This window comes from Dunckerocampus dactyliophorus, chromosome 16 (assembly GCF_027744805.1).
Source record: "Dunckerocampus dactyliophorus isolate RoL2022-P2 chromosome 16, RoL_Ddac_1.1, whole genome shotgun sequence".
Classification (NCBI taxonomy): domain Eukaryota; kingdom Metazoa; phylum Chordata; class Actinopteri; order Syngnathiformes; family Syngnathidae; genus Dunckerocampus; species Dunckerocampus dactyliophorus.
In genome coordinates, this window is record NC_072834.1 from 7,415,408 (window position 1) to 7,431,084 (window position 15,677).

Sequence of the window (15,677 nt, forward strand, 5' to 3'; positions counted from 1 at the left end):
ATTTTAACATTAACAAAAATGATATTTAATTCTCAGAGTATTACGACATATTGCTTAACACAATGTTTTTTCTTTTAATATTATGACTTTATTTTCATATGTTGTAAAATTACTGCCCTTTTTCACTTTTGTTGTTTGGAAGTTTTCTTGTGTAATTGAATTTATAAAATGTTTTGAGGGCCGATAACAAAACAAACGCAGGCCAAAAATGGTCCCGTGGTCGCACTTTGAACACCCCTGCTCTAAAGGCAGAGACACACCCAAGACAATAATGGCTTCACTCTTCTGCGGTGCAAAACGACAGTCGGCATAGGACCCGATTCCGGTGTATCCTTGGCTGCCATTCTTGTTCGGGCATGCCTCTACCTTTACAGGATAAATACTTTGGATCCTGCACCAACCCCTCAGACAAGAGCTGTTGTATTTAGTAAGACAAGAGCTGTCCTATCTGGTCTTTGAGGTTGAACTGACGGAGTAGAAACAGTGGAAGATCCTGAGTGTAGTTGACTAAGTCTCAGGAAGATTGTTTTTATTAACCCTGCATCAATCAATCAATGAATCAGTCAAGAAAATGTACAAGAAAAATGTATAATAAAAACTGAAATATTGAAATGTAGCTTAACCTTTCCACACTTTTGTTCTACATAACATTTTTAATATGTTGCCTTTTAACATCTGTAATGTTTGATAGCAAATGCTAACTGGACGTAATACATGAACTGTGTGTCCCAATGAACGCCACATAGCTATTTTGACATATTACCGGTACTCCGGTTATGTACACAGCTATTGTGGAATTATGTGTAATTATCTTTATTGTCATATTGAATATAATAGAGATATCAAGTACGTTGATTACCTGTAAACTTTGAAAGTGAATGTGAAATACTAATCATGGATATTTACAATAGTCTTTCAAAGTTTATTGGTTAGATTTTATATATATGTTATACAGTCATGGAAGAAATGATTAAACCACCCTTGTTTCTTCAGTTTATTGATCCATTTTAATGCCTGGTACAACTAAAGGTACATTTGTTTGGACAAATATAATGATGATAACAAATATAGCTCATAAGAGTTTAATTTAAGAGCTGATATCAAGCAACTTCCATGGTTTTCTTGATAACCAAAATCGCTTAAGTTCTTACATAAATAGCTATAGCATTGCACTGCCAAAAAATGTAACTCTTATGAGCTATTTTTATTGTCATTGTTAGATTTGTCCAAACAAATGTACCTTTAGTTGTATCAGGCACTAAAATGAACAAGAAACTGAAGAAACAAGGGTGGTCTAATCATTTTTTCCATGACCGTATGTTTTATAGAAAGAGTAGGTCTTTATAGTAGGAGGTAGATCTTTGGGACTTGATCATTTTAAAAGTAGCTCGCAGGCTGAAAAAGTGTGAGCACCCGCTGTAGATGCAGCGATCTCATGGCCAAATACTTTTGTCCATCTGATGTAGATAGATGGATGGCTACCGAAACAAGTACAGCAGCTCTTTCTTTCTAAAAGATTGCTTGACAGGCATGAAATAAAGTACTTACAGTATACACAGACACACAGCTATTGATCATACTTATGTAAGGACATGCAGAAGGACAAGCTGTCAGCCAACATTGTTTTTGTTAGATAAAACCCCCCATCTTACCTATTTCATTTTGTCACCCCTCCTCTAACTGCAAGGCCCTCTCTATTTGTCTTCTGTCATTCATACAGCATGAGCAGCATCTCCGCGTTCCCCCTCCCCTTGCATGCATACTTCCCAGAGGACCTGGTCTTCTGCCGCACAGTAATTACACTGAAGCTGCAGGGACATCTTTAAACATTTATTAAAGAAAAGTAAGGAGGACGAGGAAAATGAAGATCGACAGGCAGCAGATACGGGGCAGACAAGAGTGCAGAGCAGAGAGGCGATGGGATAATAGAGACCACTTGGGAGAATTCTACAGAAGAAAAGCAGGAATTAGAGATGGACGTCAAAAACATCTGGAAGGGGTTGACGGTCTTCTTTGAGGACGGTTTGCGCGAAAAATAAAAGATCCAAACTGATTTGCATCTCTTTTCATGAGAAACGACAAGAGTGTAACATGAGAAAAGTTGCATGCTGCTTTTCATTAGCAGCTCTGCAAGTGTAGCGCTAATAGCATGTTGTGTCTTGTTGTTCTCAGCTGAACAGCTCCAGTGTGTCTTTTAAAGGGGTTTAAAATATACACTGACTGACCACAACATTAGGTACACCTCCACAATCTAGTCAGACCCAATTTCAATGTTCTGCCCTGCTGAGGGGCCGCTTATCTGCTTTTGTGTCTATCGGCCAATATGACGTGTGACTACTTTCTAACCACATGATAACAAATTATATGCCGCCTCATGTTAAGCACAGTTTAATATGGACGTTCCACGAAACCGTTGTGTTTTAACATAGCTTTGTGGACCCTAAGCAACTTCCCTTACTTACTTGCCCAAAGCATTGCAGTGCTCCTACAGAGTGCCTCCTACCTGTAAATCAATGAGGCCTGGAGTGCTTGGCGAGCCCCACACCATTAACGCAATAAAGCGACAGTCTGACGACACCACCTACACATCAACACGACCACACGAGTACTACACCAGCTGCAATGGTTGCCCACGCACATACTGCAATGCATCACTGAGACAGAAAGCCAATGTGGGGAAAATAGAAGTTGGCACTTTGAAATACAATTCAAATACGCTTTCATGTATGAGATGATGTCAGTGTTTAAGGGAGGGACAATGTTTTTATTTTCAAAAACAGATCATCATGTGAGCAATTCATGTAGCGTGAGATTAACACCACCTGATTATGACAAAGTTTTATTCGAAGTGCTTAATAATGATCTTTTCAAGGTCATGAACGCGACTCTGCATGGTCCAACACTGACACCTACGGGTTTCTTTGTGATCTGCAAAAGCAATAATGTCTTACTGTCTAGTAAACTACAGTGACATTTCAAAAGTGATGCCCTGCAGGATTTGTTCCATCTTTGCTCTTAGTACTTGAATGCGGATTGACATGTTTCATTTATGACGTCTTTGTACTACATGTGCTAACCGATGTAAAATGCCCTCATAGAACAGTTTCGTAGCAGTTCCTTAATACCCAATATAACTTTCTCTTTGACTGCTAAATTGCATATTAGAAATTACATACATTTTGGGCCCGAAGTCAGCTGGGATAGGCTCCAGCATGCCCCCGCGACCCTAATTGAGGAGAAGCGGTATAGAAAATGGATGGATGGATGTCATTCATATAACATGATGAAAGCACAGCATTTTAAAGCATTTTGTTTGCAGCAATATTAAATATTCACAAAGCACTCAACTGAGCCAATAGTTGAATGAATAAGCATGAAAACTGATACAACCACCAACAAGATGACCTCATGCTCATTACAGAAAAATGGCTTGGAATGATGGATGATCATCTCATTTTAATCTGTGAGCCGCCAAGCCAAGACAGGAAAATGACAGGAAATGAGCACACGAGCCAGTCGGACTGATGACGACTGATGATGACGATACTGACAACATTACGAATAGACACCGGTTGGTGCTCTTACCAGTGTGGAAACAGCGGAGGTGTACATTGGAGTGTGTCCTGTAGACATCAACACTGGCTGCAAAACAACGAAAGGGAGAGGGTAATTGTCCAGGACACGCAGGTGGGCACAGCGGGGGACAACAAAGGCTTGTTTTAATTTAATTTAATTCAGCGGATGCTGACAGCTTCATCTCCTGGCAGTGAGCTCTCAGCAGAAAAGTGTAGGAAAGCAGGTCTCCAGAGCTAAGACAAAGACCAAAATCAGCGACTATAAATATTGATGAAGTCTATAATTAAGATCTGTGATAAATTATATTGCTCCCTACAGCAACGCCCAGTGTTCTCTACTCGCTAGTCCACCTGTTTGGCAGTTTTTCAGCTTTGAGGTAATCCAAATTTGGAATGGCGCCTTTTGCGATGGTTCGCACTCACACTCCCACTGACTTCTCCTGCAATTGTCTTCTGTAAAACTTCTGTATTCTATATGTCACAGCAGATGCTGGAGATGACATCGTCATCATTATCTGATTTCAGGACGCCGTCTCGCTGTGTGAATGTGCATGCCGTTATGGCGATATCCCACTGTGTGAACGGCACCAAAGAATGAATGCCGGATCTACTGTTACGGGATCTTAAGAAAACGTTACTGACGGTGGTTAACGTAACCTTTTGCACTTGTTTGACAAGTACCAATTTTAAAATGTGAGACGCCAATCATGTTTGCATTGCACCTTCGACCATAAAGTCATTATTGTGTATTACTTAAAAAATGTAATTGAACACGTAATGAAGATGTGACATATAATTAATGCCATTGTGTGTTCTGCAATACGAGATACGGAACGCAAGGAGAACTGTAAATGTATGCCCGTGTCGAGACAGAAATGACGTGCATCGTGTGAATAAGAAAAATAACGTAAGGCTTTAACTAATGAAATGACAAGGTAGAGACTTGTTTTATAGGAATGGCATTCTTAAACGACTTCTATTGTGATCTGGTATTATATAGAAGATAAGGGTGTCATCGGGGTGGTCAGGGCACCCTTCAAATACAATGATTCAGAATTCCAGTGTTCGTGAATGCACCTCGCATGCCGTGAACATGATTGGTGGAAAACGAGGAAGCGTTGTGTGTTGCTGCGGAGGACGACGGAGAAACGTGTGCAAATATTACCGTGTTGGTACTGAACACAGCATGTTAAGGTCGGCAATAACGTTTAAAAAGAGCATCACACTCTGTGTGTCTCCTCTGTCGGGACGGTGAACAGTATTACTTACAAGATGTCACTTGCGCAATATCACCTTCTAGCACTTGGCTGAGTACACATTAATTTAGGACCGAAATGAGGTACCGATAGCTACTTCGTTTTTCGGCCCACAAGCTGCGGCCATTATGATACAGAGTTTCGATACGTATCCCAAACCATATCAGTGCAGCACTTGTACACTTTTCCCCCCACTGGAGATGAGGGCTGCAACTAACTATACATTTCTAAGTCGATTAATATGAAGCTTTTTCTGGTTAATAGTAATCGGTTAGGCCCTAGAGACGGACCAAATCAATATGAACCAAACACAAACAGTTAGTAATTTGGTCCGCATATGAGATAAGAGGCAAAAATACAGATCACCGTTTTCCAAGGTCAAATATGATGTGTGTGCATATCTTTTTTTGCCTAAAACACAAAGATAATAGGTCTGCTTTCATGGATGACTGAGGGAAAACAGAGGATATTTACATTTTTAGATAAAAACACAATTAATTGAATACCAAAATAGCTGATTAATTGGATAATCAATTGTTGCAGCTCTACTGGAGATCATTGCAGCAACACATATCATGTATTTCTGAATGCTGCTGATTGAAGGACCTGTCAGGTAGAATAGTGTTCTACTGATATTTACACATTCAGTCTAATATGATCATGGCCAGCACAGATATAACAGATCCAATGGGCCACATTTCACTTGTTAAAGTAGAAGAAAGCATACCGGTGCTCATTTATTTGAACCCCATGAGACCGATGCATCCTTTCTCTGGCCTTACGTTTTCTCACTTGACTTCTCACTGTGACTGACCTCTCATCCTCTGCCAATTGTGCAGCAGCTTTTATTTATGTCTTTGCGCTTTGTGGTTCCAAGTTGTCATCAACAAAACCAATACCTAATTATAATACAATCAACTGTTCAACTTTAGTATCTAGTCTGGACAAACTGTATGAAGCAGGCTGGATTTTAATGGTGTTTAAGATGTTTCATTACCAATACAGTATAAACATTGTGTTTAGTACTTAATGTCATAGACCAAACACTTTAGGGTTTAACTTGCTGTCGACAAGCAGGGAGAGGAATGAAGGCAGCATGACCTCACAATAATTTAGTGGGAAATCATATGTAGATTTAAATAAGCTTGTTTTTCACTTATTACAATGCATTCATATGGAGTCCTATTAAATTGTTGTGACAACAGGCTCAGGAGAAGCTAACAAAACAATATGTTTTATGGAACTATATGGGAAATAGGGCAGATACAGGAGAGGGATACCAGGAATCAACATACTGTACAAACACACCACCTGAAGCCACCTTGACACTTTTACTAATTTAGTGTGGAAGTGGTATGGTATTTTGCGTGCCAATGAGTAAATTGGTCATAAACCGGTGTTTATGGCAAAGAAAATTTTGAAATGTTTAAAATTTCTGGCACGCATAATCATTGTGCGCCACATGTGAACTACAACGCGGGTGGTGCGTATTAAGGCGTGCCTCTCTCTCATGAATGGGTTAACTTTTCCACCACCTGTTGGAACAAGTCGGGGGGAATTCTCAAGAAATTTCTGTAGCCTCTTGCATCTTCCTTGTGAAGTACTTTTAATAACTGATCATAATGCCCAAAGTGATGTCTTCTAGTCAGCCATTCACTCACCCACACTGTCTGTGCTTTCCTTTTTCGCTCCTTGTCTTTGGCAAGTAGTAATAGTACTGCATCTGCGAGATAATATAGACACCTTTTTCTTTTCTGCAATGAGAGCGTCTTCTCTGGAGTTCAACATTTATAGGTCCCTTGCAAATAGAAGAATCAATAAAGCTACTGGCAACAGTGGCACGACTGCTTCACGAATGCGGGAAGTGGTGATGACACTGCATATCCAAAGGTCAGGGGTGACTTTCATTATCAGTGTTGTTGTCCCGCTCCCGCTAACCTTTAGAATCTGTACTTTCTAGGTCAGCAGACAGATAACAAGTTCTCAATAAAGACTCCAGCTGAGTTCCGAAAAAACAAATTCTGTCCCTTGTGCGGCATGACAGAAAATAATTGACAACCAATGGTATAGTGCTTTTCTACCTTCACGATATCTGAGGCAACTCTACCCCTTGAAATGAGCATTAAGTAGCTTGAAGTATTTTGTGGCGTATTAGATTATTATAGATGTTAATCTTAAAATATTGTCAAGTCTATTCAACAAAATAAGCTGATACTTCTTTTATACTGTCGTCATCTGATGACTGTGGTACACAATGTATTACACATTATCCATCAAATTTCGAGATAAACTGTTGGTTTATCTGCAGGTGGTCTCACAGAAACTTCTGTCTTGTGTTAATGGCAATTAATGGAAATCAGAGTCAAAGTGCTTTGTTTTGTGCCTAATTATCTTGCAATGAGGACGGCTTTAATGGATTGAAGGAAATGTATCAGAACACCCAGGATATGGAAACATTTGGCCTGATTTGACTTTTACTTTTTGGTTGACATTTTATGGAGTGATTAAGTGATTTTTATCCAGCTGAGTATTATCTTTGGGATTTGCACTCAGTATTTACAAGGGTTATTAGTTTGTACGCTATCCACAGGTATGTTTTTTTTAATGTAAAATATAGTCACAATGTCTTTTTCATGTAATGTTGATGTAATGGTGATTAAAGGGAGACAACTGGCACTGCTATATAGCAGTGTGGCAAAATATTGATATGGCAAGCTATCACGAAATTTAACCTTACGATGGATGTGCTTTTGCCACGTGTTTTTAAAATAAATAAATCAAATATATTCGCTCTAAACTTCTTTCATTGCTCCTCCATTGTGAGCTGAGTCACCGTTTTACATGTCATCCAATGGGCACCTCTCCTGCGAGTGAGTGAAAAGTGGGCTGAAAACGAAGAAGAAACAAACATCGCTAATGCGGACTGCTCATTCATGGTGGTATTTCCCCACAAACACTAACCGGCCCCCTCCCTGAAGTGACTACCTGAAACTTAGCTGGCGAAATAACTCGGAAAGTCTTGCTCGGGTTAGCAGCGCATGCTAGTGCGACTCAGGCTGTATGAGTGTGTTTACATGTTGTTTGCCACTTGTCAATAAAATGATTGGAACTGTATTGCAAAGTCTTCCTTAACTAAAAGCACAGGCATTCCAGTTTGTTGAGGATTTTGTAGCAATGTGTGCACAGGCTGATATCTCATTAGAGGAGTTAACCAAACTACAGCAGTTTGTGAAATACTGGGCAAAAGTAAAATGCAAATCTTTCAATAACTCATACTTTGATAAGCACTCAGTGCATCGATACTGAACAGTTACAAACTAATGCAAATTACAAACCAATGCACTTGGACAGCTTTGAGTAGAAAACGTTTCTTCATTCTTCATTTAGACCAGGGGTGTCCAAAGTGTGGTCGATCATTGGCCATTGCCATTGGCAGCCTGCGGCTCATCTTTTTATTAGGCCACAGCACATGGTAGAAATATAATTAAATAACCACAGCAAAAATGGAGCTACAGGCACTGTGGTAATGGTCATGGTTTAATTTTATTTTGAACATGCATACATGTTACATTGAAATACATCACATATTATAATTCACAATTCCACATGTCCAAAAAGGAGTAGGAAGAAGCAAAGCCTATTTAAGCCTACCCCCTCACATCAATTGCTAATACATTCATTTGTTCACTTCCTGTATTCAACATGCACCATTTACCAATTTAGAAATAACATAGGAAAATGTTAAGGCAGTATAATAATGTTATAAACATAATCACAACTATAATAAGTAATAATAACTATATGATAAGTGCTGAGAAGTTAATAGTTGACAGAAACATAGTATGATGTTGAGCTAGTACAGACAATTTAATCAAATAGTTCTAAGACGCGAGGAATAAGTAGTAAGTGCGCAAGTGATTAGACACAGCATTGTTTGTACACCGTGGTTCAGGATTCTTCTTCCTTACACTTTGTAAACGTCAACTGCTTGTACTGTTTCTTGAAATATCCATTGTTGTGTATGCGCTCCACAGTGTTTCCATGTGCGGATGAAGACCACTGTGATGCAAGAAAGCAGGAAACAATGTGAAGCAGGTGAGGGAAATGTGCCCAACAGTTCACAGCTGGCGCTCGTGCGCAGTGATACCAACGGAGAGGAAATAGCGCCGCGCGATTGAGAGGTCTGATCACTGCGTGAGAGGAATATGTCTGTATGTACAACAGTATCGCCATATCTACAGTAAATATTGTCATGATCGGATCGTATCCCAGCCCTACTGCTGTATAATTTACCACCAGTAAAAGACCTAAATCAACACCTTTTTTGCTGGCTTTTCAAAATTCTCAACTTCCTGTGTGTGTTGGCTCTCCCGGCATTGAAGCTATTACTTCCTGCTGATGACACACATTTTTCGAAATAGGTCACTAATGCCTCTTCCGTATTTCGGTCTTCAGTCGCTTTCTGTTTTAGCTTTGCGCTGTTCTCCATCTAGTTTAAGCCACACACACACTGCCAATTATGGCACTATGTTGTCCAAAGGCTTGTCACACACCAGCTCTCATCTCGTGTAAAAAGATGCATTTCCCAAGTGCACTCACGCATGCAGAGAGAAGAAACACATTTCTGATACCACTTGCCTCATGGGAGCAATGAAAGACTCATAATGGACTCGAAACACTGGCTGGCACACACCACATTGTAAAAAAAAAAATCAATTAAATAGACTTTGATTATCCGATAATGCTAGATTTTAGGTAAAGAAGCACGTCTCCCCCACATGTCTCTATTATAAATGGTGCACCTATCATCGCTGTATAATTACTGATCCCTCTGCTTGGTGCTTGATGACGACCTTCCCTTGGATGAAGGGAATAAATAAAAAAACACCAGTAAGGGACACATTTTCTACCCATCAGGCAAAATGATTTGTTTGCTTTCTCCTAATGTTTTGCCACATTGTTTACAAGCTTCAAATTCATCTTGCATAGCTTTTCACGCCATTAAACCAAAGGTAATTTAGGCTTAATTAATGTCTTGCCTCATGAAGATGGTTGTGTAAAGTTCTAAAAATGGTACACAGTGGAACCTTAAAGTCGAATACAATCCATTCTGGGACCTCTGATTTGTTCAGATTTTTCTCAGAGGAATGAATAAAAATCCAGATCCAGGGTCAAACTCTTACCATCATAAAGTTCTTACTTAAACAGAACAGTTAAAGCAATGGTATAGACTTAACTTTGAAAATGGCGAATGCCGTGTGATTTGAAGGTGTTGCTGAGGTGCCACAGCTTCCTAATTGTCACCGGCGTGAAAAGAATTAACTAGTGTTAACCCCTACAGGCCCGCTCTGTGCAACAGTGACTTCCATAGTGCAGAAGTAGTGGGACTAGGCACCAAACTCGGGTCACGTTTTTGCACTTTTCAAAGGCTGAGGCGATTGGAACAAGCCTTGGGCGTCGTCGTGATGCTTGCGTTTCAGTGGGCTGATTAGATTTGATGTGTTGAAGTTTTTTCCCATCATCACGGAATGTTTGCAGCGCATTTGGCAAAATATCTTCCTCTGAAACAGTGACAAATCCCACACGATCGACACCATGTTTGTTTACAAGTGTGTTCATGGGAAGTCACGACAGGCCGTCTGCGGAACGTCACAGAAAAGGAGTGCTCGATTTGCTAACCCACCTTCAGCACAGTGCAGTTAATCTCGCCTCACTGTGATCGGACTGCTAATTACCGGGCACCCGTAGTTAATACCATGTAAAAACAATGTAACACGACCTAAACTTTGATAACAAGTGATGACCTAAATGCTAGTCCCCTTATGTCACATAATCTTGTTGAGGCTGATTGCTCTTTCAGAATAAGGATCACAAAAAGCCTCAAAAAGCCAAAGGAAAAAGCATAACATGCACAAGTTAATCCTTAATTACTGAAATGAAGTCTTGTGAGGTACTGCATGCTACATTTTTGAGCGCTAAAATGTCGTCTTGCAGGTCAAACTCTGAAGGTTAGTGTGACTTAACCCTTTAGGCGCCAGAGTTTTTTTTTTCAGTTTCGACATTACTGTTTCAAAAAGTTGTAGCTTGAAAATGGTTAAAGGCATACTGTAAATGAGAAAAATCATCAGTATGACCCAAAGTTTGTGATGGGAGTAAATTTACTAATCAAATTTTATGACGTCATCAGGCTCAGAATTTGTCAGATCCCTGTCTAAATGATACCCACTCATCAATATGTCTGATCCACTCTCAAGCAAACCCAGGTATCATCATCGTCATTTACAGTGGGATCTTGAACACTAGAGGTGTCAGGGTTCACATGGATGTATTGAATTTTTTCGGTTCTGCATGTTCGGTTATATTTTATGCTATTTTTCTTATTAAATTTATTACTAGAGTGATCTAAGTGCTTCACGTGGAACTTAAGTCCTGGGAAAGTTTCTGCACGGATGCCTCTGAGTGTCGGACACTACTGACTGGGGGGGAGGGGTGCTAGTAGCTTGCAGGCATAACAAATGGCATCATAGCAAATGCAAGCAAGAAGCCTGAGCTGGAAGACCCGCCAATCTCACTACGGTCTCCTGTTTGGGAACACTTTGGCTTCCCAGATTACGGATGGACAAAGGCAAGTGGATAAATAAATCCATACTTGTGTGTCGACATTGTTCCACGTCTAACATTTAGCGCACTTAAAACGGCATCATCCGGCAGTGAATGTTACATCTACAAGAAAGAAAACCAGCTTAGTGCAAACACCGATAACTTCAGCATATAAACAACCTCTAGCAAGCAACTCTGACCGGGCCAAGGCAGTAACACATGGTATTGGAGTTTTTATAGCCACAAGATTACGTGAAAGTAGCCAGAAAGTTATACCAGCACTTTATGAAAAAGCCAAAAGTGATTTTTATTTATTTACATTTATTTTTATTTATTTATTTTATTTGTTTGCATTTTTTTTTAAATAAAATAATTTTAAGTCTTTTTTTTGCCTTTTTTTGTACCGACAATTAACTCAACCGAGCATTTCAAGATCTATCTATCATGCCTGTGAATAATATAATTCATCCAGGTCCTTGACATGAGTCTCCAGCGGATAGTACCACGTATGCCTCTATTTCCGTGTTTTTTTGCATTCCCGCCACCCCCCTCACCATTAGCGGTGTTTTGACAATGCACCACGTCTCCTAATGCCACCCCGAACACGGTTTAGCAAAGCATTGGCTCAAGTATGCTGCGTGTGGACTGTCATGGCGAGTGGACTCGCTACTGCACACACAAGATATCCCCCATCTCCTGGTGTAAAGTATTAACTACATGAGGCATCATATTTGCAGAAATGGCTTGTTAAATTCAACAATGTTGCTTGTCGCAATTTTGCGACTTTGGCGCACAAAGGGCTATGAGGCGTGTGGTTGAAATTGGAACTGTACGACGGTTCCACTGTCTTTTGAGACATTTCTAAAAAATTGTACAGTTGGACTTCACTGACTGTGCTAGCATGAGTTTATGCGGTTTAGTGCACTGTGTCCCTGAGGGAGTTGCTCCTTGCGGCCGTGGTACCTGGAAGTCACTACCCAATTCCCATCTATTCACATAGCTGTCAGTTTGACAGCTTTACCCAAAATACCTCAAAGCACCCTGTTGGACAAATCTCCATTACCTGTGCAGCTCAAACTGAGTAGGACCTGATTTAAATAGAAGGGCAAAGCTCAGTCTCTCAGCCTCTTCTCTCCTCCCGCTCATTAAAAAGACCAGATTTTAATGGACATATCTGCTGCGCCTCTGTGACATTGTAGTCCCATGTGGCACATAGATAAACACTTCCTCCTGCCTCAAAGCAAACACTCCGAAAAGCTAGTCAAGGTGTTCAATAACACTAGTGGGCACATGGAAACATTATAAAGTGGGCATTATGGCTTGCGTTTGTAGGTAGAGTATGTGTACCGTAATGCACTGCGATCATGTTTCTATTGATGTCACTTAGCATTGGTGTTTAGATTTGTTTGCGTTTGAAAGACATGTGTCAGAGGAATAGCACACAGCAGTTTAATGTCTGTGCAGAGAGCTCAATTGCCTTTTATTCAGTTAGAGATCCCATTCCAGAGTAGAAGCTTTGGATCAGCACCAATGGATTTGTTGTGTGATGATGGTCTAGTGGTTGACTCAGACTTCACCTGCAGTGTGAATGGTTGTCTGTCTCCATATGTGCCCTGTGATTGACTGGACACTAGTCCAAGGTGTAGACCGACTTGTGCACAAAGTCAGCTGGGATAGGCTCTGGTTTCCCAAACAGATAGAAAATGGATGGATGGATGCTAGAATGATAATATACATTCAAACCTCAGTTTTCGTACACCCTTTGGTATGATATGGTTTTGGTCATAAATTTTTGCCAAAATTTTGCCTTGGTTTTTGTACACTATCGCACACAACAAACTAGTCTGTTTACCCTGTACTGTATCAGTCCTATCCAAACAAGCCCAGTTGCTTACTCACTGGCCATGCATTTTTTTTTATTATGACTGGTAAATAACCTGCCATGGAGCCAAAGAAAGTTGCGATTGCCAGCAATTTGATAAAGAAGGTGAGAAACATTATTGAATTCCATCTCGCCAGGTTGTATGGGAAGTCGACATCACCAATAAGCTCCATACGTTTTCCCAATGGGAAAAATTGCCTCTGTTTTTGTACTTTTTGGTTTTTGGCTGACCTTTTGTCATGAATTAATAAGGAAAACAAAGGTACTGCACCACATTGAAGTCTGAAAAAGATATTCATAAAAAAAAAAACAACAAAAAAACACATTTAGCATTATTTTTGTCTCAAAAATATTCTTCCAAAAATGGGTCTTGTGTCATCTTGCATTTGGGTCAATACGGTATTTTCATGAGTGGGCCATTCCATTAATGCCACATTAATCGGCACCGTTGTCCAAGATCCTCACTGGAATTTAATGGGCTCTTCCTTGGCCCATGTGCCACCCGTTTACAAAGTTTCATAGAGGTTGGTTTTGTATTTGTATGCATGTTTCACTATCTTACAACAGCATACAACAAATTAATTAAAACAACAAAGATAGTGGAGATCCATGACTTTTACACGCTGCAGTTTGATTACAACCAAAAGGATATATATATATATATATATATATATATATATATATGACTGCTGCAGTGTTTTTTTCCCACACAAAAATACACTCCCTAAAGTCCCTAACTTTTTGCACTATTTGCCACTAAATTCTCCTGAGAGCAGCTTGCATTACATGATAAATTATGATCATTTTCACAGCCACAAAGCAAGTAGCTATAAAACGTTTGTTGTTATTGCCTTTACAGCCTTCCACCTTGTAATCTATTAAGATAAATGGATCTATGACTAGTATTTCCTGAAAGCATCTCCTGTTGTTAAGCTACCGTATCGAATTGCCTCAAACACATATTCACCCTAGTGTGAAGTTACCTCTTAAATACACTAGGTTGGACTTACATGAAATGACACATATCATATTTCAGAATTCAGATTTTAAAATATCCAAGTGTTACGTTATATGTTGTACAGTCATTGTTGTGGCTAGCATCACATGGATAATCCGTGAAAACGATCCAATGGTCGCTGCTAGAATGATAATGAGGTATGCTGCGGAGTGTTTATGTTCTATACAGCACTGTACATGGTCCACTTTTTAAGTGCTGACTGTTGTAATAGTGTTGGGTATTGATGAGCAACGATCAAAACCGCTCGTGCGTGTTTGTGTGCTTCTTACCTTGACTGGCGAGATATGCGTGTGTGGTGTGTAGCCATGTATGGCCTCCATGGCAGCGAGGTTCTTGTCGCTCATGTGAAGCATTTCGGCACTTTTCCCTGGAGCCAGATGTGCTGGACTGTGCTCCAAGGGGGGCGTCTCCTCATCCTGGTACCTGTACTTCTGCAGAAGGAAAAGAGAAGCAGCTATTGTAATTTAACTTAAAATGTTTTTTTTCCATCTTGTACCTTGACTCTAAACTTCAAATCGGGGACATTACATTATACAGTGGCATTTGAATCCATTTTCCCCCATAGAAAATGTAATGTTTTCGTGGTTAGAGGAATGAAAACCTGTTTACGACCTTCTAAATAAGGTTTTTAACATTATTAGAGCACTCTAGACATTATGGCTTTAACAGTAACGTGTTTTTATTTGGTATTATAATTGGTATTGGTATTATTATGAAGGATTATTAAGCCTTTTGTGAGATAATTCAAACCTGCAATCAAAGCCTGTTGTTGCAGTGATCAAATCCTTGTGTGTCTTACCAAACACTACAGTAACATTACCAACACCAGGTGACCAGTGTAGAATACTACATATCGCTGGTATGGTATGGTATGTTTATTTGTTTCAGACATGCGTAACAAGTTATATGAAGGAACATCACACGTTTACATTTGCACAATTCAACTGGTCTGAAAATGAGTAGGAAGAAGCAGAGCTTACATTTAATCCAGAATTTTTTACTTGTTAACACTTACAATATTTAACTTTCCGACATTTGTCACTTATATCTTACATATTTTTTCCACTTCCTGTATGAAAGGATGGTTTTAAAAAATTCAAGAAGCAAATACGAGTTAGAATGACACTATAAACCTTGTGCAGTATTCTAATATATATATATATATATATATATATATATGAAATATTGTGCAATTTTAAATACAATTTGAAAAATAATTAATTGGGAATACATTGTTAATAAATATGAATAAATCTTAATAAAACTAACTAAAACAATACATTGAGGATGTTGACTTCAAAGCCACATCAAGCCTTTTTGGGTTATGTCTTTAATTGCCTTGTAGT

General features: G+C 39.5%; 1 protein-coding gene across 4 annotated transcripts in view; it reads right to left on the reverse strand.

Annotated features, from left to right (window-relative positions):
• Nucleotides 1-15,677, reverse strand: part of LOC129168645 (disks large homolog 4) — an 89,110-nt gene that overhangs the window by 24,195 nt on the left and 49,238 nt on the right. For 3 of the 4 annotated variants that reach the window (XM_054754124.1, XM_054754123.1, XM_054754121.1), the window contains exons 2-3: nt 14,601-14,762; nt 3,586-3,642 (exon numbers count right to left, since the gene is read on the reverse strand). In XM_054754124.1, the coding sequence (XP_054610099.1) occupies nt 3,586-3,642; nt 14,601-14,762 (219 nt within the window). The remainder of the gene's footprint in view (nt 1-3,585; nt 3,643-14,600; nt 14,763-15,677) is intronic. The other variant, XM_054754122.1, reaches the window with a different exon arrangement.